General features: G+C 33.9%; 7 protein-coding genes and 1 non-coding gene across 10 annotated transcripts; 4 read left to right on the top strand and 4 right to left on the bottom strand.

Annotated features, from left to right (window-relative positions):
- The first annotated feature begins 3,368 nt into the window (after positions 1–3,368).
- TRNAN-GUU lies at positions 3,369–3,442 on the top strand. Its single transcript has one exon. It is a non-coding gene; the product is annotated as a tRNA-Asn (tRNA).
- Positions 3,443–5,166: 1,724 nt separating this feature from the next.
- Positions 5,167–6,954, top strand: LOC17892113 (transcription factor HBI1). 2 transcript variants are annotated; one of them, XM_023786124.1, is made up of 6 exons: positions 5,167–5,637; positions 5,717–5,926; positions 6,014–6,148; positions 6,230–6,301; positions 6,383–6,514; positions 6,612–6,954. In XM_023786124.1, exons 1-6 carry the CDS (start codon positions 5,254–5,256, stop codon positions 6,678–6,680), a joined length of 1,002 nt encoding a protein of 333 aa, XP_023641892.1. In that variant the 5' UTR covers positions 5,167–5,253; the 3' UTR covers positions 6,681–6,954. The 2 variants fall into 2 exon arrangements, with proteins under 2 accessions (XP_023641892.1, XP_006298096.1); XM_006298034.2 differs by having other exon boundaries at positions 6,377–6,514.
- Positions 6,955–9,628: 2,674 nt separating this feature from the next.
- Positions 9,629–11,144, top strand: LOC17892229 (anaphase-promoting complex subunit 10). The gene is made up of 6 exons (XM_006298561.2): positions 9,629–9,855; positions 9,953–10,013; positions 10,100–10,192; positions 10,289–10,359; positions 10,675–10,779; positions 10,874–11,144. The coding sequence occupies exons 1-6, from the start codon at positions 9,677–9,679 to the stop codon at positions 10,941–10,943; spliced, it is 579 nt and encodes a 192-aa protein (XP_006298623.1). The 5' UTR covers positions 9,629–9,676; the 3' UTR covers positions 10,944–11,144.
- On the bottom strand, positions 11,105–13,549 carry LOC17893468 (tubby-like F-box protein 2). Of its 2 annotated transcripts, XM_023785897.1 has the most exons (6): positions 13,207–13,549; positions 13,040–13,107; positions 12,453–12,817; positions 12,253–12,340; positions 12,035–12,164; positions 11,105–11,956 (listed from the first exon to the last, which is right to left on the bottom strand). In XM_023785897.1, the coding sequence occupies exons 3-6, from the start codon at positions 12,783–12,785 to the stop codon at positions 11,323–11,325; spliced, it is 1,185 nt and encodes a 394-aa protein (XP_023641665.1). In that variant the 5' UTR covers positions 12,786–12,817; positions 13,040–13,107; positions 13,207–13,549; the 3' UTR covers positions 11,105–11,322. The 2 variants fall into 2 exon arrangements, with proteins under 2 accessions (XP_023641665.1, XP_006297853.1); XM_006297791.2 differs by lacking the exon at positions 13,040–13,107.
- Positions 13,223–13,488, top strand: LOC111831557 (the record flags this gene model as incomplete). The annotated part of the gene is given in 3 exon segments (XM_023786183.1): positions 13,223–13,351; positions 13,353–13,418; positions 13,420–13,488. Coding segments are annotated over 3 exon segments (264 nt in total), but the record flags the coding sequence as incomplete, so codon positions are not given.
- Positions 13,550–17,467: 3,918 nt separating the features above from the next.
- On the bottom strand, positions 17,468–18,950 carry LOC17893817 (syntaxin-112). The gene is made up of 3 exons (XM_006298137.2): positions 18,823–18,950; positions 18,648–18,726; positions 17,468–18,552 (listed from the first exon to the last, which is right to left on the bottom strand). The coding sequence occupies exon 3, from the start codon at positions 18,537–18,539 to the stop codon at positions 17,622–17,624; it is 918 nt and encodes a 305-aa protein (XP_006298199.1). The 5' UTR covers positions 18,540–18,552; positions 18,648–18,726; positions 18,823–18,950; the 3' UTR covers positions 17,468–17,621.
- A 333-nt stretch (positions 18,951–19,283) lies between these two features.
- Positions 19,284–20,653, bottom strand: LOC17892825 (phosphopantetheine adenylyltransferase). The gene is made up of 6 exons (XM_006298609.2): positions 20,463–20,653; positions 20,311–20,382; positions 20,018–20,077; positions 19,793–19,887; positions 19,634–19,703; positions 19,284–19,527 (listed from the first exon to the last, which is right to left on the bottom strand). The coding sequence occupies exons 1-6, from the start codon at positions 20,568–20,570 to the stop codon at positions 19,402–19,404; spliced, it is 531 nt and encodes a 176-aa protein (XP_006298671.1). The 5' UTR covers positions 20,571–20,653; the 3' UTR covers positions 19,284–19,401.
- Positions 20,654–20,805: 152 nt separating this feature from the next.
- On the bottom strand, positions 20,806–23,085 carry LOC17893600 (transmembrane protein 53). The gene is made up of 4 exons (XM_006299731.2): positions 22,332–23,085; positions 22,086–22,188; positions 21,303–21,496; positions 20,806–21,207 (listed from the first exon to the last, which is right to left on the bottom strand). The coding sequence occupies exons 1-4, from the start codon at positions 22,967–22,969 to the stop codon at positions 20,934–20,936; spliced, it is 1,209 nt and encodes a 402-aa protein (XP_006299793.1). The 5' UTR covers positions 22,970–23,085; the 3' UTR covers positions 20,806–20,933.
- Positions 23,086–25,791: the final 2,706 nt, after the last annotated feature.

Here is a 25,791-nt window from a genome sequence, read left to right as displayed (position 1 = left end):
AAAGGACTCTCTCTCACTCTCTGCTTTTCTTAAAACTCTCGTGTGAAATTTGCAAACTTGAAAGATAAAAACTGAAAAAGTAAGTGCACGCAAGATTTAACGAGTTCGGATCCTTGGGAGGAATCCTACGTCTCGCCGGAGAAGGTCTCCGAAAAATCCACTAAGAAACTTAGCTCAAACCGAGCTCTTAATCACTGTTACACTTCTCTCACTTGTTCTTTCTCTCACACTTCATCATACACCACAACTACAACTGGTTTATATAGACCAGACAAGATTGAAACCAGAACTAGGGTAAGAGAGAACTTAACCCGAGTTAATCCCATTCGATTGGCCTGGTCTTCAAGCTTGGCACAGATACGGAGGAAGACGACGAGAATCGCAGGCCTGCTTTTGCTTTGTCTCCTACAGATCGAACCAGCTCAACAGTGTACGAACCTGAAGCTTGTCTAGTGAAGCGTAAACAGCGGAAGAGTCAAGACGCTTCAATCTTCTTCTTTATTCTTATCTTTGAAACCCTCTAACTCAGACTGCAACTTCTGTATTTTCCAATTGCTTGAAACCCTCTTTGTCAAAACCAGTCTTTTACTTCTGCTTTGACCCGATATCAATTCTCTGAGGAAAAAACAGAACCTGGGATTCAAACTAATCCCCACACAGCATTTAATTAATTTTCAATCCTCAGATTCTTTGTTCGGCTACCGACTCGAGATTCGAGAAGGTGAGAAGTTATGGAACTTTCGTACCTAAAATTTGTCTACAAGAAATATGTTTACGACTCTAAACTTTGCATTGTAGCTAGGTAGACTTCTCCACTTTCATGTTGTGTTTTATTTGTAACAATTTTGTTACAATCATGCATGTTACGTACGTTGGTTATTACTAATCATAAAAAGTAAGTAAATTTGTAACGTTAACTTCTCAAATGTATATTTACTTACCTCACTTGATCTAATTACTTGGTATACAATATTTCAATTCCTCGTGCGGGTGCGCTTAGGATGTAAGGTGAATAGTGGTGTAGTAGTCGAAATCAAAGATTCTTAAGACTTTTTGTGCTAAAATAGAATAGATCTTTTTATATATATACGGTCCAATTACATTAATAAAATTCATGTTTTTGGTTACTATGAATTGATAATGTAATAATACAGACCACTTGGAAGAAAATAAATTATATAAAAATATTTAACTTATTCTGTCAACCAAATGATAGTGTGTGCTTATATTTTCTAGTTCAAAATTTTAAACGATTTTCAGGCTAAAATATTTCATTATAAAATGGGAATGATACCGGCAGAGTTAGTTGTGTAAACCATATTAGTTGTGGTTTTATCTACTAATGTCAACAACTCAACATCATTGTTGTTGTCCAAATTAAATTACCATGTAATAAAAATGACTAATTTGTTGCTATCTAATTAGAACAAATTACAAAATAACTAAGGTACAACGTTATAGTCACGATCTATTTCAGTGAAGATTTATAGTTATATCAATTTATGTACAATCATGAATATTCAAGCTCAACCACGAAAATATCAATTTATAACCACGAATATTAAAATGGTTATATTTAGAAATTTTTTTTACTAGAGCGATCCACCTGATTCACTCTTAAGTTTTATTTTGTATTTTGATCTTGGAAAGAAATAGTTTACTATACCTCGTCTCGTAGTGGCGCTATTGGTTGTTGCTGTTGACTCTGTCGATAGCCTTATTACTACTAGTTACTACTATATGGACCAAAATCTCTCTCTGATAAAGTAAAGTTTTTTTATTTTATTTGATCAGATTCCAATCTTTACATGATCCTTTTTTAAAAGTTTTACATTCGATGTTGTGAAGAGATGCTCCCTCGTACTCATATACCCACGTAAATTATATTATTAAACATTTAACTTCATACAGAATTTCTTTTAAAATTATATATTGTTTATATAATTTTCTTTTTACTATTAATTTACGTTATTTCTAGTTTTTCATGCTAATCCTTCATTCGTAAAGATTAATTATTTGAAAAAGAGTATTTTTGAAATTCCTCCACTTTGGTTAGAACATTTATTTTATGATTTTTAGTTTTCGCATAAAGAAAAAAAAAACTCAAAAACAAAGTTTTGCTCACTTTTTACATACAATTACGAATAAAATTTATAAAAATGTAAAGTAATAAATAAATTCTTTCAAATATCTATTTGAAATATACAACATACTGATCATAATATATATCATTGTCTCACCGGCCAACTTAAGCACAGTATTAGAGTTTGGGTAATAAAACCCTAGGAAGCAAACACATGTTAACTAGTGGTGTGGCACTATGGAACTAGTTGTGGAGTGTGGCAACAATAAGTTAGTTTGTGCAAAGGATTTTGCATTAGTTTATTGCCATATCTGGTCCAGAATCCCATTTATATTCTTTAACTTTTTTTATATATAATACATTCTTTTTTTTTAATATATAATCTAATTATTCAATTTGTCTCGTAAGAGAATAAGAACACACGGATTCGTCCGGGATAGACGGGTATTTTATTTGGAGCCTATTTCTTGGAATAAAAAGAAAGTTGTCAAGTTGCTATTGAAGTAATTTGAACCAATAGAAACTAAAATGAAGTTTATATTGGTGTTATTGATGTATAAAGTCGATTTAATCTTACAGTGCATGAATGTATCATATATATACAACCAAAGGAAATAGTTGCCGATCGTTTTAACGTTCAACAAAATGAAGTAACAAGTGTTTCCTCTTGTTCATTGATTAGGATATTTCATTGATTAGGATATTTAACTGAAAATTAGTAAATATTAAGTTATATAGTCATATAGATAGCAACTTTTTTTTTTTTTAATTACTTCATACGATTTTAAATATTACGGTGTTACAATCACCCTAACAGATCGCAATGTTTGTTTGAGTTCGACTTTGATTATTTTTTTGGTAAGGAGTTCGAATTTGATTCTTATATCATATATAATCAATAGAAGACCCATAAATTATTTTTGTCGCGATTATTGTAAAGTAAAACAATATGTATATACTACAAAGTTTGGTTAAAAGGGTTATGATTACACATATTATGAATCTATGATATGATACGGTTGATATTAGTGAAGGATCCATAACTTTTAATGGTCTTTGTTAATGGTATACTGTTCAGGCAATAGGTTTTACCATAACTTCTAAAATATTCGATGGTTGGTGGTATACCGTATACAATGTACTTCTCTTTGTTGTCTTGATGTGTTATTATCTACTGATTTCTTTTATGGAAACCCCAAAGATGACAAGATCTTTTGCATGATCTTATGTCTTTATTTTATAACTAGATTAAATATATACGATTAATCATATAAATTTACAATTAGCTGGAGTAGCTCAGTTGGTTAGAGCGTGTGGCTGTTAACCACAAGGTCAGAGGTTCGACCCCTCTCTCTAGCGATGTTTTTACATGATATATATTTCATTTTTGAACGTTTAATTAATACTTCGATTTTTTGGTTATAAGAAAAATACATCATTAGACATGGATGGTTAGATTTGTTGTTATGGTGCAAACTACAAAGCCATTGCCGCATAGAAACGAATAATTTCACATTCTTAATTTTTTTCACTTTAGGCTAAGCATAAATCTTTCTTTTTATATAAGAGCCTAAATTAAGTTGGTTCAGTTTTTCTTTTTACAATACTAAATATTTTTATATTTTAACATTATAAGGAAAAAAGTAGAGGACACTCACAATAGTGACCAAAAATATAAAATTTAGTAAATATAATTGTTTCAAATTCAAAGTTCTTATAAATATGTTATGGTCAGATCCATAATCATATCCAAAAATATTGAATTTATGCTTCCAAGTTAAAGTAATGCAAATGGCAATTTGGCGTTTCAGCTATATATCAATAGCCGATAAATAGACGATTGCATATATTGTCTATTTTTTTTAATTTTTTTTTTTGTCATCACATATAATGTCTATAAAACTACCAATTTGTCCAAAAACAAAAAACTACCAAATGATAGCCACATTACTTCCACTCCTATATCAAAATTTCATGTATTTTTGTTCAATGGGTGTATTAAAATATTTTTGTATCTTGTAAACAATTTGTGATGTCAATATATTCGATTTGACGGAAAAAACAATTTGTTACATAGGTTCAATGTAGTTTGTTTTTATCCACTTTGTGTGTTTAAACGTTTATAGAAACAACCAATTTGTCTATTATTTTAGTTTGGTCGAAATTCAATTAATTTGACCATCTTATATTCAAACCAGCCCAAAATAATTCTCCATATATGTGTTAAGGTCTCCCTCATTGTTTATTTTTTTTCTTTTCTTTACAAGCTCCTCTCATAAACTTGAAAGGGCAAAAAAAAAAAAAGAGAGAGAAGAAAATAAGGAAAAACATAACACAAGAAGGGATAAAGAACCTCTAAACTTAGTGTTCATCATAAGGACATGCCCACATGGTGTGGGTTATGTTTTACTTAGACCCACCACACCTTGCTCCTCTCACCTTCTTTGCTCCCAACCTTTACTTTTATCAATTCATGTCCCTCTCTCCCTTAGATATCGAATCTTTACTACTATACTATTTTATGCAATTTCTTCTTCTTCTTGATCCTCTCTTTCTTCTTCTCCTAGTCATAGTCAAGCTTCTCTAAAACTCTGGACCCGATTCATATCCACCAACGCTAACGTTTAAGCTATCCTAAACTCTCACATAGCTAGCTACACTGACTTCGACCATTCTTCAATTTGCTACATACTTGTCAATTTGTAACAACAACAAAAAAAAAGTTGTGGCGTATAAAAAACGTGTGGTACCATTTTGTGAATTGGTAAGGGGGGGGGCTAGTATTTATTTCTAAGGGTAAAGAGATAAGTAAAGTAATTGAAATAATTTTTTAACACATTTTAAAAAGGAAAATAGAAAACATAACAAGTAGGGGGACCTTATGTGTGTGGGTCAATGTTGTTTTCTATTTAAAGCTAAGAAGAATGATATCAATGGATTAGTTTCTCCCACCTCTTACATCTCTTCTAAGCAACCCACTCGAAAACAACAATTATATTGAACCTAAATCTCTTCTTCTTCTTCATGCATTTATAGCAAAACCCTCTTTTGCTTTTTAAACCCAACTCAGCTTTTCTCTTCTCCTTCTCTATTCTATTTTGTACTTTTGGTCTCACTTTAAAAGATCATATATATATAGCAATAGAGATTTTTTTTGCAGAGAAAACAATATGTTGGAAGGTCTTGTCTGTCAAGAAAGCTTGGATATGTCTGTACTTGAAAGGCTTAAATGGCTGCAACAGCAACAACATCAACTACAACATGTTGTGTCTCAGAGCAGTAATAATTCACCTGAGCTTCTTCAACAGATACTTCAGTTACATGGAAGCAACAATGATGAGTTGTTGCAGGGTGGTTTCAGCCAATTTCAAATGATTGGATCTGGTTTTGGACCAAACTATAACATGGGTTATGTTCCTTCACATGAAGCTATGGATGGCTGCATTTCAAGAACAAGCAGCTGCCAGATGGATCCAGTGGATGCGATGGATGTTTTGTTGAAGAATGGTGAAGAAGACAAACCCATTTCCTTGAAGAACAAGCGAAAAGCAGAGGTTTGTAAGATCAAATCTTGGGTGAAAGTTATGTTTTGAAACATGGTTATTGATATAGCTTATTTTAATAATGTATCAGGTTAAGACAAGGGAAGAGGAAAAGACAGAGAAGAAGATCAAAGTAGAGGCTGAAACAGAGTCAAGCATGAAAGGAAAACCAAACATGAGAAACACAGAGGCATCTTCAAAGGAGACATTGAAGGAAGTTTCAGAGATTCCGAAATTAGATTATATCCACGTGAGAGCTCGTCGAGGCCAAGCCACTGACAGACACAGCTTAGCAGAAAGGGTAACAAAGAGTGTTTCAGAGATGTTTCTTGTGTTGCAAGATGCAAAATATATCTAGGGTTTCTGATTGGGTTTGGATCATTTGCAGGCAAGAAGAGAAAAGATTAGCAAGAAGATGAAATATCTGCAAGATATTGTTCCTGGATGCAACAAGGTCACTGGCAAAGCTGGTATGCTTGATGAGATCATCAATTATGTTCAATGTCTCCAGAGACAAGTCGAGGTAAGTGATAAAACACCATCTTCATTTCACTACTAACCAAAGAGAGGATAAGTCTAATTCTTCAAGGAACAAATTTTGCAGTTCTTGTCGATGAAACTAGCAGTCTTGAACCCAGAACTCGAGCTTGCCATGGAAGATGCATCTGTTAAACAGGTAAAAACACATCCTCTAGACCCTAAAGATCAAAATTGTTACTACTCAAGAACTCATCATCTATGAAAATCTCAGTTTCAGGCTTACTTTACAAATGTAGTTGGTTCATCAAAACACTCCATAATGGTAGATGTGCCATTGTTTCCTTTAGACCAGCAAGGATCTCTAGATTTATCTGCGATAAACCCGAACCAAGCAACATCTATCGAAGCTGTGAGCATATATATTTATGAAACTGAAAGTGCCCTTATCTGAGTTTATTGTTCCTTGCTAGGGAAGTAATTTGTCTAAATGTATTTCTCTGTTTCAGCCATCTGCAAGCTGGGAAACTCAGTCACAGAGTCACTACAACACATCTAGCCTCGGTTTTCAATACTAAAGAAAGATTCATTGAAACAACAAAATTTACATCAATCAATCATCAAGATCAGAATCAGATTCCATTACAATTGGTCATCAAAGTAGCAATCTCGCAAATTGGTTAAATGCATTATCCCTTTTTGATCTTTGTTTTCTGATATTTAAAAACCAGAAGAACTGGAGATAGCAATCCAATATTGGTCTTGTCACCATCAATCTTTGTGTATACAATATAAAATATATAGAGAAAGATAGAAAAAAAAAAAATATGTTTTAGAGGATTTATAGATATGTTATATGTGTAGAAGAAGGAAGAGAAAAAAAAAACTCTTGTGGTGATTATTACATTTCTTGTATTTTTTTTTGGAAATATAAATATCTCTATAAGAAAATTATTAATAATTTTAATGTTTCTATTTCTTTGTGCAACTTGTTAAAGTTTCGATCTTTCTAAGATTTCATTGTCAACGACATGTATGTGTATCCATCAATGTGTTCGCATTCGAGAGATATGGGTATGGACTTACTATAGAGAGTTATTAGGTCGCCATGATTTTTTATGATTCAGTGGATGATCCCAAATTTAATCCCAAATTAAATTCAAAGTATATAATTTACTTTATCGCTATCTTGGCGGCCATTAAATCCCAAATTTTGTTCAATGTATATAATTTACTTTATCGTAAAAACAAGTATGAGCATATGAATAAAATTAAAAATTTGCTTTTTAGTTATTTTGATACAAGATTGCATTGAGATTGTTTAAAATTCAATATTACCTCCAAATGCAAAATATTGGTTTTAAAAACAGACAACGATAAGGTACTGAATTTGGATGTTGAATCCGAACGATGACTCTCAATTCAGACACATTCGGATGAAAATATAAAATATGTATTTTTAAATTGCGATATTGCAATTTTGGCGCTAAAACATAATTTTATAATTTTTATGGTAATACGGGATTCCATTATACTGGCCCCAAATTATAAGTTCTAGCTCGAATTCATATATTCATTATTTTTGTATAAATTGGTGAACATATATAATTCTTTTTTGGCATGGTTTAAAATTTTTGTCATTATTAATTCAAAGATGATATTGTAGAGTTTTGTTCATTTTTGGATGTAACTAATTCATTCAAAATCTAGTTTTCATACACCCTACATATATAATGTTTTATCAAGATGCACAATAATTTGAAAAAGCAACAAAACATTCATGCATCTATATGAAGAAACAAAAAAACCGCCCTTAAAAGGTTAAGCTTACTATTCTCTTTTGGACCCAACTTGATCAAATGTATACTACAAATCTATTACTATACGACTATAGGGATATGCATAATGTTACTGATGCTGACACAAGCTTTCTCAATATATGTTTGTCTTAAAGTAGCTTTCAAGCTAACAAGTGGGTACCTCAATGTTCTTTTCTCATATCAATTTTTTTCCAACTAATGATCTAATCCATGAACTGTCTGATTTTGACAAGATCATCTTCTTAGCTATGACAAGATATTATCCATAACCAAAAAAAAAACGAAACTGGAGGGTAGTTTTATGAAGTAGGAGTAGTTAAAGAGATTTGAGAGGATCGAAGAATGAAGAATGAGAACCACAAAGAGTGGGCATCATTTTTGGTTGCAGACATTTTTTAACCAAAAAAGTGGACCTTCTTTTTATTCTTTCAGTTCCAATGAATTTTATTTTCCATCCCTTTTTTTTTTTTTTGAAGTATTTGGAAATTTCTACTCTATATATAATCTGAATTTTCTAAGAAAGAAGAAAATAAATTATGGAGGTGTCGTTATCACAATATTTGAAAAACAAAAACTATATATATGCAACTTTAGTTTGGTAAATATTTACTTAAAATTTCATTAAATTTATCGCATATATTTTTTTTTGGTGAACTGGCGGGAGATAATGCCCTCTCCCTAAATTAATTTATCGCATATATAATCATCTTAAATTTGTATACATTTACAAGAGTAGTTATTATGTATTAACTATGAGAGTTAGAGATATTTTTACATAAAAAATATTTCTAAAATTTTGGAAAAAGAAAAGTTTAGAAGACTCATGCTTGTTTAGTAGTTGAAAAACATGATTGTTTTCTGATATAGAGCTTATATAGTATAGCTAACAATAAATAAAATTAAAATGCCAAAAAAGATAACTTGAACAAGTCAAATAGACAGCTGAGCAAATTAAAAGCACTATGTGTGAGATAACCATTGAGATAGAATTCTTATATGTTAAGAATAGCCAATAAGATCGGGATATGTTTTTTTTGAAAATATATGAACTAATAAAAAAAATTACTCAAAACCAAAACATATACATTTTAGTGGTGTGTATTAATATAATCATTATATAACTATTCACTAATCACTATCCAAAAGAAAATTTGGTACACATAATTGACCCCAAAGAATAAAATAACGTTTATCATAGTTACATAATTTGATTGTTCACATCACAATCATATAATTTTTGTATGTTCATTTAGCATTTGTTAACAACGACACATTCTTTTTTTTTTTTTTTTTAGCCACCAGCAAAAACTAGTGATTTGCTTTTTGTTCCTTTTGTAATAGTTGGTTCAATAATAATTTATAGTGAAAGATTTAAACAGTTGAAAACTTAAAGTTTTTGGTTGCTTATAAAACTCTTTAACGTTTCAAATTTTGATTTAATGATTAGTTGCTATTTGGCTATAGTTATTTGACTTTCAAACGAACATCATTTAGTTGCTTTCGATTGCTCTTTTTAGAAAAAATCAAACCAAACCAAACCGAATAACCTAATTACGTTCGGTTCAACGTCTCTTTAATCAGAAAGTAAATCCTCATGTCGTTTCCAGTTATCAAAATCAAACATCATTCCGTTTCAAGCGGTCATTAACGACACGACGTTTTTCTATGAGCCAGAGAAAGACGAATTCAAAACCTCGTTGGAGGAGGGTTTTAAGGTGGATTACTCAAATTTCCGAATCTAGGATCTCGGAGATATGGCGACAGAGTCATCGGAATCGGAGGAAGAAGGAAAGATCAGAGGAGGAAACGATAAGTTAGATATAGATGACGATCTGAGAGAGATGGGCAAAAACGCAGCTTGGAGCGTGAGCTCTTGTAAGCCCGGCAATGGCGTCGGCACTCTCCGCGACGATAATATCGAGACTTATTGGCAGTTGAGAAAACATACAAAAACCCTAAATTTCATCTCTTTCTTTCTCTATTTAAGTTAAATGATTCAGCTTTTTCTTTGTTTGTTTCTGAATTTGTAGATCAGATGGGTTACAACCACATCTGATTAACATTCAATTCCAGAAGAAAGTGAAATTGCAGGTTTGATTTTTATGAATCGATTTGATTAGATCTTTCGTTTTGTTTTTTGGGTATTTAATTTTGACCCGTTTTTTGAATTTTGAAAGTTAGTGGTTCTGTACGTTGACTTTAAGCTTGATGAGAGCTATACGCCTAGTAAAATCTCTATTCGAGCTGGTGATGGTTTTCATAACTTAAAGGTAATAGCTTTTTTTCTTGTTAAGAAGAAGGGGTTTCTCTTAACTTCTGATTGATTGATATTTTCATGTTGTGTCTCTTTCTCTTCAATTGTTTAGGAGATTAAAAGTGTGGAGCTTGTTAAACCAACTGGTTGGGTTTGCTTATCTTTGTCTGGAACTGATCCACGGTATGTTTATCTAATTGTGGTTTTGTGGTTGTTGTTTCTTTACAAGAATTTAGCTAGCTCCTGATAAAGATAAGCAGAGGTGTTTGCTACAATGTTAGACTTTTTGTTTACTCTTTTTTTTTTAACTAGTACTTCAGAGAATGTCTGCTAGCTAGCAAGTTCAGACGTGTCTTTAGCTAGCAAGTTTTCACTATGAGACAAGTTGGGATTGCAATATTAGCTTTTGAGGTTTCACTTAGTCAAGGTCTAATCTAACTTCTGCTGGTTACTACGCATTGAGCTGGTAAGTTTAACCATTGTGTCCTCTTTCTTCAGGGAAACTTTTGTCAATACATTTATGTTACAAATAGCCATTTTGTCGAATCACCTTAACGGAAGAGATACTCATATACGCCAGATCAAAGTTTACGGCCCTAGACCGTGAGTTCCATCTCTCTTTCACTTAAACTGTGCACATTATATGCTTTGATCTGTACTTGTGATTGCATTGGCGTGACTATCTTTGCGATTGCAGAAATCCTATTCCCCGCCAGCCATTTCAGTTTACTTCAATGGAGTTTCTTACTTATTCGACACTGAGATGAGAACTTTGGATAGGGAAAGTTTGAAGAACATGGACTGTGAAAGACCCACTAGTATTGGATATTGGATCCCCAAGAAGAGAAGAGTCAATAGTCACGTTAGGTTTTGAAGCTCAAGAATGTTTCATATGTTGTTGTGTAATGGCTTCTGTTTATATATTACATTGGATATAACATTATAACATCATTAAGCTTATCTACCAAGCCCCATCAAATCTTTGACACAGTGAATTTTGGAGAGATGGGGTTTAAAGCATAGTTCAAAAGAGCTACAACAATCTACATACAAAGAGCTTTGCATGAATTGAACATTGAAACCTAAAGATAAGAAAAGCTTTCTATGATGATTTGCCGAGATGGATTTTACTCAAAGGGTTAACTTTTACCCTTCGCAAGCCGGTTTAGTGTCAAAGCTGCTGATGCATATAGCAAAGGCTTGAAAAGCAGAGAGAGGGTAGCGATAGTCCATGGTGAAAATGTCCTTACCGATTTTGCCAAACTGTAAAATCACCCTCTCATGTTCTTCAGTTGATGCATCCAAAGAAGTGTCAATGTCTGCCACAAGCTGGAAATTTTTAACTGAAGCCACAGTCACTCTCCCCTTAAAGTTGAGGCACCAGCACTGCAATTGCTCATGCCATCGTGGGGATTTGTTTTTGAGCACTAGCGGCTGGTCCCTTAACCTTCGGGAAATATCAGGGATCTCTCTATCTGTTGAGCTAGTTTCTCCTTTTGGTGAAGGTGAGGAAGATACTTCCTCTTCTATGCCTTCAACTACTGTTGGTTCAGCAATAACAGAAGAGAGGGGTATAGAATCCATAGCGCAATGCATTCTTCTAGGTCCCCTTGTGCGAAGAACATTGAGCTCGTAGGTAATGTTTCCTACGGTAGTGCAATTAGCAGGTAATTTAGGGGCCGCTTGCTTGGGGTTAAGCCTTCGGTTAGGTTGAGATTGTGTTGTGGATGATGCTGTTTGGTTGTCATATATTGAGAACTTGGTTCCCAGAAAACCAGACCTATCCCACAATGAAAGTACATACTGGTTAGGAAAAAAGAGCTTTCGATGGCTAAGGCTTAGTTAGTTAGTCAGTTACCTTAGTTTGCCAACATAAGTGCTGCTGCTGCGTGAGAAGTTTTTAGGAGATAGTGAAATTATAAAATCCGTGCATGTCGCTCTTCTAATTCTTCTTGCTGCTAACAACAGTTTGTCGCTCTCTGTCTCAGCTGGAACTCAAAAAAGGATCATTGTCAGAACAACCATTTCTAGATAGCTGAAGAGCAATTTCTCAAACTTGAAATAAGGATCACTTACAAGGCATCAAGCCATAGTAGAGAATATATGTAGCTGTTGCTCTATTCCTCTTAATAAAGCATTGAATTGGAGAGTCTCGAGGCCCTGGCTGCTCACAATCAAACAAGAAGTTTAGAATATCAAACAGGAGTAGCTCTACAGAGACTGAGAGCTTTGAAGATGATGATGATGTGAAGAAAGAACCGGAGAACTTTCTTTACCTGTTTCAATGAGATTGGAAAAGTGAGCTTCCCACACTGCTCAGGGATCCTCACAATCTCCATAGTGATTTCTCTCCATGATTTACAGACAGAAGCACAAGAGACCACGGCAGCTCGAGCGGGCCAAGCGGTCTCACTCTCTTCAACCCTCCGGATTATGTCGAGAAGCAACTCAGGCGGCAAAGAAGCCCATGGGCTCTGCGGGATGTTTTCCGGAAGTGGTGTTGTTTGATCAGGAGCAATGTGAGACGACTTTGACCAACTACGCTTCGAGATACCTCCAAGTCCACCCCTCACTTCCTTCAGATCACGAAGGATGCTTTTGAAGGACATCTCTTTTCAGCATACCAAAAGCTCCCCAATAACTGCAATCACACAAAGTTCATGTTTTTATAAACTCAATCAAAGCCAAAATTAAAGGAAACAAAACTAAAGCTCAACACTTTCACATCAAAAGTTAAGATTTGCATTCAAAGTTCATGTTTTTATAATCTAAAAGATCAATACATTCATACACGAAAACAGAAACCAATTTGGGATTTGCACTCCTAATTGAAAGAGCATAATCTGTTCAATGAGAACCTAACTCGAACAATCTCAGATTCGCATTACTCTCAACTTATTAACCACTGAAGCTCCTCAAATCCAATCATACCTAAATCAGACAAGAAAACAGAACAGATCCAGAAACAGAGGAAGAAGAAGAAGAAGAAGAACCATTTTCCCTAAATGTGAAAGAGAATTGAAAACAAACCTCAAATTGAAATCGACGGATTCAAAAGACAAAAACTTTAAAAGCTGCAAGATGAGATCAGCGGCAGCTTCTTCACCGGATCCGAGAGACAAGATCGGAGAGATAAAACGAAGAAACAGAGACAAGCATCGCTGTTTCTTGACAAGATTCTTCGATGCTCTTCGTCCTCTCCGGGGAAGAAGAACGGATTCGCCAATGACTATCTCAGCATGACTCCCGTCAGTCACCGGCTAATACGCCGTCGTTGTCTTGACTCCGCCGCCGATCTCACCGCAGGTGTAAAATCAAAGGAGTGGTCACCACCAAAATCTCTCTCCTTACAAACGGATCCGAAGTCTTTGCTTTTTCTTATAGTTTTCAAAGAAAACGTTTTAAAGGGCAGAGAGAGAAAACTTTATAACTTAAACTTAAATTAAAATAATTTTAATATTAAGTAAATAGTTTTTGTCGGAAACAAATATAGTTTTAACTTCTAAAGTTTAATCCTGTAATTAGTTAAATAATTACGAGTTGATACGACCTGGCCTTAGATTGATAATGACTTACTGCATGTGGCAATAACATATTTGGTCGGTAAATAATATTACTATCCATATAAAGAAACCTTGAATTAGCCTACAAAATAAAACTTAAGAAAAATATGACCTTTTCTAATTCAATGAGAAAAAAAATTGCAATGTTTTACGTTAAATAAAAATTAACGGTGATGTTAATCATGTTATATTAAACAAAAAATGCATGTCTACTAATTAAATATTGTTTAATGTTTTTATTTGATCTATTCATTTCTAGTAAACTTATTTGTTTTGGTCAGTTCTTTATCACGTCATATATATGATTTTGGAGAGTTCCAAAACTCCAAATTTACAAAATAAAATAAAAATAGGAGTGTAATGACGATGATAATTGATGTTAAATTGTCGTAAATTATGAGGCTTACAAAGTGTAACGACAAAATAAAATTGATCATAATAAATTATAATTCGAGGTAACTAAATTAGTCGCAAGATAATGATCACTTATTGAAATGATGATTAGTTAGTTGTGTTTTTGTATTACTTTTTTTTTTCTTTTTAGCAGTTCAATAGTTTAGAAAACATAACTTATATGATTTTGTCCGTTAATTTCTTACTAATAACTTTAAGTTGGACAAAACATGTGTTTTGTGAACCTTTATAGTTATTTTTCTTCTTCTTATGAAACTTTCATAAGTAGTGTTCATTTTCGTGATAAATATCTCTTATTTTATATATGAAAAGTCGCAATCAGGATGTGTCAAGACAATAATTAGTCTAACACTCTTCTTTAAGGCTTAATTTAGTCTAATCCATATCTTTAACATATATATTTCGTTAACCAAAAAGTACACATTCTCTTTCTAAGTACAAAATTCAACTTTAGTTTTCTTTCTTAATCTAATATATTCTCTTATCTATTGCACATACGTCAGTCCCCTTGGATTAGTTACCTCCTTGGTTTGTGAAGCCTTTCTATAGTTACTTGCTCGATTTACACAACTTTTTTAAAAAATCAAATTAAAGTTTTGTATCTCTAATTAATATTTCTGAATTTTTTCTTACTCTTTCTATTGAATTTGTTTCGAAAATATATGTATTATATGATATATCGCAACCACAAGGTTAAACTCAATAATCAAATGTAATTTTCTTAGTCTAGAACTTCCTTCATATATTTTTTTGTTTGACCTTATCCAACAATGTGAAAATATCTTATAAATGATACACACATCACAAATGTATGATATATCAATTTACATAATTAAAACTTCATACTCTTTGTCAAGCCACCCCAGTTGACACCATTCATATATTTATTGTTTCGTCCATTACATTTAACTAAATATATAAATGAGAAAGTGGTTCAAATTAAAACCTTCAAATCTTGATACTATAATTGTAAGATATTTGGGAAACAGTATATATATAAATATGGCCACCAGCCACCTAATTCAACTTTTTCATACATTTGTTTGATAATAATTAATTACTGTCCTATTAAAGCTTTTGATGACTTTTGATATGTGCATGGTACCAGCAAAAAAATCTAATGAATCGTATACCCATAAAAATAGGGAAAAATGTCATAATAATCCCCAACTTTCAAATTTGGGACGTTTAAATCCTCAATTTCGCGGAAGCCATTTTAATCCCTAAGTTTTTGTTGACTTTGCATAAAATACGAAACTTTTGTTGACTTAGCCGTTTTAAGCATGTCGTTAAGTCGCTGTTAGAACCGCACAAACGGGGTTAACAATCCGTCTCCTGCTTCCGTTTAACCATAAACGACAACGTTTATCTCTTAACAAAACAAAACTGTTTAAGCACTTAAGAATCCAAAAAATTCCCAAATCGATTTATCCCCATATCGAACCCTAACCCTAGAAAAAATCCCCAAATCATTGTTCTCCACCCATAGGCATAGCCATATGATTAATTCTATTACAAAAAAAAACATTACATAATTCTTTTAAAGTGGTAAAAACATTTCTGCCAACAAATAACATGTATATATATTACCGGATTTAAATGTCTATGAACACAACACTAATACAAATTTGATTTAAATCACTAGATTGCATCTTTAGTTATGCCTTTGAATGATTGCCACATGAACAGCATAAACTTGCTAATGTATATTAAGAGCATCAAATAGGAAGATATATACTACTATTGTGAATGTTTTAAGACCAGCTTCACTTTAACCTTATATTATATTTAGATTAAAATCGTTTCAATAATATTCTGAATCTCACATTAAAAATAGAAAAAATGAATAAGTGTTATTCCAAATAATATTGCATTAATTTCTAGATTTGTATATAATTGTTCTTTTTGTTTAGTAAGGGTGAATGAGCAGATGATGAAATTGACATTTATCTTCCTAACACTTTAAATTTTTGTCCAGCAATGAATTTATACAAAGAAAAACAAAATCTCTCGTAGAATTATATCCTTCACATATTCCATTAATGTTTGACTGGTATTTGGATATGATTTTTTTTGGTAATTCTTAAAAGAAAAATTCTCGGTCAGTAATTAGGTAAAAAAAATTCAGTATTATTTTTGAGAAAATCTAAATATAGGTTAGCTTCACTAATCTTCTTTAATATTTTCAAAATTTAATTTTAACAAGTAAATAAAAAGGTGAATTTCTTAAGAAAAAAGAATTCTCTAGTTTCTTTGTTTTTGACAATTTTTAAAAACTTTCTATAGTAAAATATTTTCTGATTTATTTTTCTATATGTATTCATCATATTACCTTTTGCAAAATGAAAAAAACTCTATCTAAAGAATAATTCCATTCATCTTGACAAAATATTAGCTTATTTCATTTCTTTCTCCACATTCTCACCATTAAAGTTATGATGTTGAAATGACTGAAGAGGCTATGATAGATACTAAACAAATAGCTTTTTAGAAGAAAATGAGAATCATTACATTTCAAAAGCTAAAAACATGAATCATTTAAAATTATACAATCAGGAGAACTAATTAAAACTTAAGAAGAGGGGCTCATGTTTGGTATGTGGACCACAATAACTATTATACATCTACACTCATAAATATTTGTGTACACAAAGTGTGAAGTAGATAGATAGATATTGTGTAATGCACAAAATGCATATATGTAAGTTATGTGCATGGGTCCATAAATAAAGAAGAAAAGAAGAAAAAAAGCATCATGGGTATTGATTCCAGTTTTGTGTGTTTGTCCATTTGGGAATTTGATAAAATTTTGATAAGATTGGGAACCATATGTTTTTGCCAGCTTACGCTTGTCAATTCTCTTAACCCATTACCCCATCACTCTTTTTCTATACACTATCTCATGGTTGAGAAATTTTGGTATACCTTAGTTTATTGATATAGCAATTGATCAGACAAACATATCTAATCTAAAGAGATCAAACTAATTGTTGTGTAATGACCAATTTAAAAGACAGTTTTAAACAGTTAAGTTAAACCAATTGTAACACTTCGTCCTATTTCCATTTTTATTTGCTTGTTTGTTTTCTATTGTTTTGTATCACATCTCTTTGTCAATCTCACCAAATTTTGTTTGATTCTTGTTGAATCTCTCTGCTACTTCTAGTCCAATCTTGTCTATTAATTATAAACTTTTGTCTCGATTCAGAATCCTTCAGATATCTACTGGTCCAACAGAAACATAACATCGTGTACTTGTCTCTTAATCCATGCCAGTCAATTCAAGTTTGGTTATATGATCAACACAAAAGATCTGGTGGACAATGAAAGTTTCATATCAAACCAAAAACAGAAGTTTCTGATACACATAATCATGAAAACATCTAATGAATAGAGTTAGCTAGAACACTTTCAAATCGAGATCATCCAAAAGGAACCAAAGAAGTAACCATATCTCTCCTGAAACACTCAACGAGAAGCAAGCATTGAGATGATACACACAAGGAGAATAAGAACACCCAAAATCGAAACCCAAAGAACCCAACTCTTGGTCTTCTTCTTCATCTGATTAGCATAGTACAAACTGTTGGTTCCTCCACTGACATAGCTCCCTGCATTAGCCACATTAGCTTCAATGTCATCAATACGATCTCCTTGAGTCTCAACAAGAACAGCCATGTCAAGAAACACTTGGTGAAGCCTGTTAAGACTTCTCTTGATGTCATTCACTGCTTCATGTCTCTCTTGAGTCTTCAAATCCATCTCTGGCTTCACTTCAAACGTCTTAACCAAACCAGGACCAGTCCTAGACCCAGAGATCATCTTCTCCATGTCCTCATTACTTGGTTCTTCACCAGTCGCTAAAAAATACTTCCTTTTGAGATCTTCTCTGTAATCAGCAAAGATTCTTTCCCTCAGTCGATGGAACTCACTCATCGTATCTCTCAGTTTCGCTCTAACTCCATTAGTTATCGAAGTTCTTGTCCTGTCCACGCAAGACCCTTCCTTGAAACTCGTACGGTTCGCAACGTTGCTCTTCTCCAAAGTCTCGATTAGGGTTTTGACTCTGTTGGCCTTGCGAGAGATCGTGACGATGTTTGATTCCATTCTGTCTCTTAACCCGCGTAAGATCTTGGTGCTGTGAGTAGATTTGGTCTCTTCGTTTAGGTTTTGGAGATCGAGTAAGAGATGAGTGATCTCTTCGATTAGGGTTTTGATGGTTTCGATTTCTTGAAAGAAACCAGAGAGGTTCTCTTCATCCGCTGGGCTGAAATCAAACTTAAAGTCTTCACCTTTCTCCAAATCACGATCAGATTCCATATCTGTCTTCGCTTGTTTCTTCAATTCAACATAACTTAAGAACGATTTCGTCATCAGATCATTCATCTTCTTGTAAACCCTAGAACAAGAACAGAAAAAGAAACTGAGGATTCACCAAAATTAAATTGAAGATTCAAACGAAACAGAGGAGATGAGAACAGAACAGATCATTACGGTGATGGGTTTGTGAAACAGAGTAAGGATCTTCGTTTATCTCTGAAACGGGATGTTTCAGTTTCTCCGGAAGAAAGAACTGCAAAAGAGAGAGAGAGAGTAAAAGCGATTCAACAATGGCTGAAACTAATTAAGAAACCCTAAGATCAAAGAGAAAGAAGAAGAGATCATTTACCTAAGAAGTGCTTGTTAAACAAGGAACCGTTTCTCTCTCAACTTCGCTTCTCTCTCTCTCTCTCTGTGCGCTCCTTTGTGGTATCAGAAGAATGATTCAAAATTTAAAAGAGAAGGAAGAGATATGGGGAAGTTATAAAGAAGATCTACAAGAATCCGATTATTCAGTTTCAAAGATTTTGTTATTCAAAATTTGCTCTTTTATTAACTACGAAAGAGCCGTTGCTTTGATAACGTTTCTGTTCCGATGAGGCCTCATGTTCACTTTATAATACGTTGACCGTTTTAACATACAAACAAAAACGAGACCGTTTCAGCCAAAACGTATCCCAAGTCTTGACCTTTTTGCCAAAGTCTTGACCTTTTATTGATGTTGCAGAGTGCAGACCATATACTGCATTTTTAGGCAAGGCAATACGAATACACAGTTGGGTTTACATATGACTAGGTCCTTGTTCAGAGTTAAGGAATGCAAAGCTTGGACCTTTATTGATATGTCTTAGCCAATTTTACAGCATTTTGAGTATATGAAAGAGTATTAAATTACAAGTAAAGTTGAGAGTTTTTATATATGATAAGTTCATGATGATTTTTCTTCTGCGAGTTGTTTTTGTTTCTCGGCTTTCTCTGCCTCCAACTTTCTGAGAGTACTGGAACTAATCTTATTTCCACTTGATCCATCAGAAACTATTTCCACAACTTCAATCTGCACAAGCATGTCCAAGAAAGATTGGGTTCAAGTGATGATGATTGAAGATCTTAAAATGCATCAGGATATCAATTAGATAAGGCTGGTGGATAAAAGGACAAACCTTAAGTTGTGAAAGCCCTCTTTCTGCTCTTTTCCTGTTCACCGACAAGCCACCGGGTAATGTCTCTTTGCTGTCGATGATGATTAGTTAGAAGAGTCCCTAAACATGGAAATGAATAGAAAAACATGGGAAAAGGATCAATAGATAGATGGTACAAACCTGACAACAATAGCTTCCAAATTTTCATCAACGATAGAAGGGCCATATGGATCGGTAATGGGTTCAGCTCGTACAACCAGCTCAGGCTTGATAGACTACACCACAAGAAGAACATGGAGAAAGTGAAAACAAGAAATATCTTTAGGTTTTTCCTCTCCTTTCATATTAAATGACTCTGCAGAGAATATAAAACTTGATGAGAATTCCACATTCTGCAGACATTACCTTGACATAGCTCTCCACATTACGCATCCTTTCTTCAATGGGTTGTATCATTTCAGTGAACTGTAGACACAAAAGAATGAAATGAAACCTCGAAAGAACTCATCAACAAAGTTTCAGACTTTTAGCTAAGATGTTTAAAGGTTCCTCTTTTGCATCTTGCTCATAAGAACATCACTCCAACTCGAAGTCTATGTGTACCGAATCAATTTCATGACGCTAAAGAAACAAAATTCACCAACTTTCCCAAAATTGCTACTAATTTAAGCAAAAAGAGACTAAAGGTGATTGCTTACTTGCTTGTTCGTCAACATTGGACCATCACATACTCCCACTACGATCCGATCCCTGGCCAGCTCTGCAGCCGCCTGATTATATTCCGACCACAACAATTCAATAAACTACTTCGACTCTCAATAAATAGAAGAGAATGAAAAACACAATTTACCTTAAGGAACATTCGATGCCCATCGTGTAATCGATCAAACGTACCGCCGAGAACGACAGCACCGAACGAATTCGCCGGAGACATCTTTGACTCTTCCGCGGCTGCCATTTTCGAAGATCAGAGTATAAATCAATTACTTCTAGTCTCAGTTCTTCATCGGCACCTCTGAAGATTTAAGGGTTCGTCTCAGAAAAAAATTGATTTGGGAAGAGAGAAAAGAAGAAGATAGAAAATTTTAAACCGGCTGGTTTGGTTCAATCGTAACAGAGACAACAAACCGGTCAATTAAGCTTGTTTTTCCAACGCACCGGTTTACTAGGTAAACCAAAACACACACTCACTATTAAAAGTAGACCTCTTTACCCTAATATTAAATCTTTATCATGCTTTTTCATTATCATTCAGTCAGAACAGCAAACACAAACGAGGCTACAAAGATTCTGTGGAAAAGATCTCTATTCATAAATAAAATCACAGAGCATGTTGTTTTGTGGGAGCGTTTAAGCATTCTTCCAAGAAGCTGTGAAGCTGTGAGGTATACAAGTCAGGAAAGTTCCGGTAATGATCGACATGAGGAGAGGACTTGAAATTGAAAGAATGTATATTTCTTCCCATCTTCTGTTGTTCTCGGATGCGGACCTCAACGGAATGAGACGGAACAACTTTGTCCTCGGAGCTGTATAGATAGAGCTGAGGACATGGAGGATGGTTCTCATCTAGTTTTTTGATGATTTTCGTTAGCCTCCTGCAACAGATAAGGTATAACTCAGATTGATGAGCCTAAAATACAAACAAGAAGCAGATGGGCTGTTTACTGTGTGCGTGTGGTGTGAAGCTTACGTATTGACGTCTGGCAGGTTTAAGATGATGGGGAAGACTTTCCCTAGAGATGATAGCATCATGCTTTCCATTCCTAAACGTTCCTTCTTTTGTGGGGTTGAAGCATCGTCTTCGTTTATGTGACAGTTTGGTTCTGTGTTTATGGTGGAGCTACGCTTCTTCAGTATAGCAGCCGTAAACCCGGCTGCCCAAATCTGCAAAAGAACATAATTCAATTGTTGATCTATATAATCTTCAAAGGTACTTATTGCTAATCTATGCAAGATGAACGACTATGATGTCTTCTAGGACTATGCAGTGATCACACACGAAACAACTTTTCAACAAAAGGGACTTCAGAACAAACTAAAGCATGTGCTATGAAGCTCGTTTATCTTGTTTTGTAAGAGAACAAGATCGCCTTCACAAGATATATAGACCGATGTACCATCAATCTGTGAATGATGGCTAAGTAAATAGAGGAAATCAGCGGTTTTAACTCATACCTATGGTCTTTTCTAAGTACTGAGTTATCTATCTACAAAGCTAATTGCTTAGATATAAAAGTCAAAACTCCCCTATTCATGGATTGGTAAATGCTTGTATCAACACAGAACTCAAATTTGCAAACCTTTCACAATAGCATGAATTATGATTCAAAAAGAGGACAACATAGCTATAAAAGAAATTTCCTTTTCTCTTTAGAAAGCAAAAAGCTTTCCATTTCCAATACAAGATACTGAAGCACAGGGCATTTAAAAGTCTTGCTTACATGAAAGAGAGAAGGATTATAAGAATCCAAACCTTGGTATCTAGAGGATCTGCTCCTCCCGAATCGATGATACAACCCTTAATCTTTTCTACTAAATCTTGTCTACCAATGAAGCTCTCGAGCAAGGCACCATATCTGCCACAAGTAAAAAGCTCACCTAATTCATCATCCAATTCTAATCAACCCTAAAGTCATCATCATCAACAGTAATAAGGAGATCAGATTCACAATCACAATGTACTAAAATTTGACGAAGGATTTGGCTTTCATCAACCTACACAAGCCAACCAGTGTTGCTAAAGCTATGGAACACCAAGCATTTCTCTCTACCATCATCCTCTTTCACCGATACCCAATTAACCAATTCGTTCCCAAATTCAGCTATCCTCCGTTCAAGCCTCCGTCCAAGATCTAACCGGAGCAAATCCCTAACGTCGACGGTGAAAGTAACGGCGTTAATTCCCCTAGAGTTATACCACTCAACGTATCTCCTCAAATGTTTAGCTTTCGCTCCTAACCAACCGAGAAGAACCACAGTCGTCTCTTTCCCCTTCCCGCCTAATATCGCCGCGTTTCCACCTCCGTTCACGATCGGTGGAGCTCTGTTCCATACCGCGACGCCGTCGTTAGGTTGGGATCGGGATGGGTTAGCGTGAACGGCGGAGTTCTCGAGACGAAACGTTGACGTGAGGAAGAAGAGAGATTTGAAGAGATTCGCATTGGGAGGAAGCGAAGAGCACCGTATACGAGCGGCGGAGATAGATGAAGATGATTCTCGGTAGACGGCATTGTGCGAGGGGAAACAACACTGATTCGTAAATCTGATCGAACGAGCATCAGGTTTTAGGTTAAGGTTAGTGAGAAGAAGACGACGACTGAGAGCAGAAGTGCTGAAGATTCTTGTAGTTGCTTCCATGGCGGATTTTGGATGATTCTCGTCAAATCGTTTCGACTAACCCAAATGTAAGGAAAGAGAGATGATTAAAATATCTGAAAATAAAATAAAAATTGAAAAAAAATGAAACACTCTTTTTGATTCAGAGGGTTTCGTTTGGTTTTCTTGTGTCTTAAACACTTTTTCCAAATCCATTTTATAATTGTAAATACAGTGTTACACATTACAATGGAAAACCAGAAACTTACAATAACGACAACTGATGAAATTCTTCATCCAAAGAAAATGATATTTACATAAAGAAATGTACAAATTAACGTCTGTTATAATCAACAAAAAATAACCAAAAGCAAAAGTACAAACAATGTTTACACTCGCTGAACCACATCGACAAACAAAAAGATAATGCGAAAATTTGTTTGGCACTTAGGAGGAGAAAAAAGTGTATGAAAATGATGTTAATACATATGCTGCAAATTAAAATTGAAATGCTTTTAACAGTAAATATAACAAAACTTGATAATAATAAATTATCCAACAGATAACATTAAAAAATCATGCATAAAATATATGAATTTGTTATCGACATTATAAATAGACAACATTGAACTCGAGTAAATTAGAAAGAAAGTATTTGGCATTATATCCATAAAAGTATTTGTCATGGAAAGAAAAGTATGCATGATTGTGAATTTTGTTTATGGGTGATTGTGAATTTTGTTTACGGGTGATTGTGAATTTTTGTGTTATGTTTCGTGGCATGTGAACTTTTTGTGTTACGTGGCACGTGTAATTTTCATTTTGTGTTGAATTTCGTGGCATGTGAAGTTTGTGTATTTCGTGGCACGTGAAGTTTTCATTTTGTGGAATTTTTATTGATTTTTGTGTTGTATTTCGTGGCAAGTGAAGTTTTCATTTTGTGGAGTTTTTGTTGATTTTGTGTTGTGTTTCGTGGCATGTGAAGTTTGTGTGTTTCGTGGCACGTGAAGTTTTCATTTTGTGGAGTTTTTGTTGATTTTTGTGTTTTGTTTCATGCCATATGAAGTTTTCATTTTGTGGAGTTTTGTAGAGTTACGTAGAGTTTTAGTGTTTGTTTTTTTGGGTATGCGAAGTTTTTAGTTTTGTTGTTTTTGTGTTTGACGTTTGTATTAACTTCTTAGTTTGAGAAGAGCGATAGATTTTACCACCTGACTCACTCTTCGTTCATTTGTTCTGGATTGTATTTACGACCTTGTGCATCTGCATGAAACAAAGAGAATGTCAAATATAAGAGGAAATAAAGAGAACAGTTACTTCACTCTTTGTGAAAATAAAACATGAGGAACAACTTACCTTAAATTGAAGTACTATACGTTTCCATATGTCAACTTTGAATACCCTTGCATCTTGAAGTGTTGTAGCTCTGAAATAAAGAATAAATAAAGTTAATTAGAGAATCAGATTTCAGATATCCCTTGCATCATGAAGTATCTATTCTTACCAGCAAATATAGACCATATATCACCAATTAAGATACATAAGAAAACATGTTTAAAGACAGAATCGTACTGTTCTGTTTATTTGCTTCAAGGTATTACCACTAGAAGTCGATTCAGAAATCTTTGAAACACCTTTCGACATTGGCTCCACCAAAGCTTTTGATGATTCAAATGGTTCTGTAAAAAATTTGTTAGCAAGGACAAAAAAAGAAAACAGACAGGAAAGAACATGTTAATCCGACAATCAAGTACCTTGAACAAATCATGGTCTTACCTTTTAAAGCATAAGAATTAGTGTAGGCCTTGGATATCTTTGGATATTCTTTTCAATCTGAGAAAAATTTGACACGACCATTTAGATTCTAGGCTTCTACTCATGAATAGAACAAGCTAAACCTACAAGATATGGGATACCTACCATTTCTAGTCCACTACCTCTCAAGCTCTCGGAAATTTATCGTTCACCTGCTTCTCGCATATCTACTGATTTGAACCTGGAAAAGATTCATAGAAGCATAAATATATGAAATCACTTGAACATGATGAGAATTTGACACCATCATTGATGTGTTTGTAGGTTTCAGTAGATGTATAGCACCCATAGAGTCGCTTAATCCACCAAAAAAGATCTTACGTCCTTCAGTTCTCATCCCATCTGTTAGAGCTACAATAATTTAAAGAATCTGCATTAACATAACAAAAGGAACATATCTAAGATTACCACTAGCCGTTTTGTCTACCAACCTTAGAATAAATTTCTGACTTCATACCAATTCCAGTTGGTGAATACGCCATATGTTTAATAACCTCTTCTAGAAATTGATTTACAGCGTATATTGACTCCAGACGCATCTACAAAAGTAGAAAAGACTCAGTTTCAATTTTAAGCTTATTATAAATTTCAACAAAAATTATTGTTAGGTTTAGAGAACAAAGAAGATTTCCAATTTGTAAGGCACCTTCTAATCAGAAGTTTCAACGCCCTAAAAAAGATAGGGATAATCTTGCTACTGGTATCTTCTCAAGGTCTTAACAACCCTCTTTGAAGGCGAAGTCCCCTAATGAACAGAATATAAGTACATCAAGAGAAACATGAAATCCAAAAATTATGACCATCCACACAAGTAATATACCTTAAAAGGTTTTTTCTCATATTCAGCGTCAAGTGCACTTAGTAGTGCATGCTTAAGAAACCCTTTTGACATCTGCAAACAGAAATACAACAGTTAAACTCGGTTATTAATATGTTTTTCTAACAAAAAAAATTAGAAAAAGCAGATGTAAAAACAAAATCGTAGCGACCTTAAAAACAAACTTGTGTAAAGTACCCAACAGTTTGACTGTAGCATTTTCTGGTGGAAGCTA

This window comes from Capsella rubella, unplaced genomic scaffold (assembly GCF_000375325.1).
Source record: "Capsella rubella cultivar Monte Gargano unplaced genomic scaffold, Caprub1_0 scaffold_3, whole genome shotgun sequence".
Taxonomy (NCBI): domain Eukaryota; kingdom Viridiplantae; phylum Streptophyta; class Magnoliopsida; order Brassicales; family Brassicaceae; genus Capsella; species Capsella rubella.
Note: the sequence above shows the minus strand (reverse complement) of the source record. Positions and strands in the feature narration are given on the sequence as shown.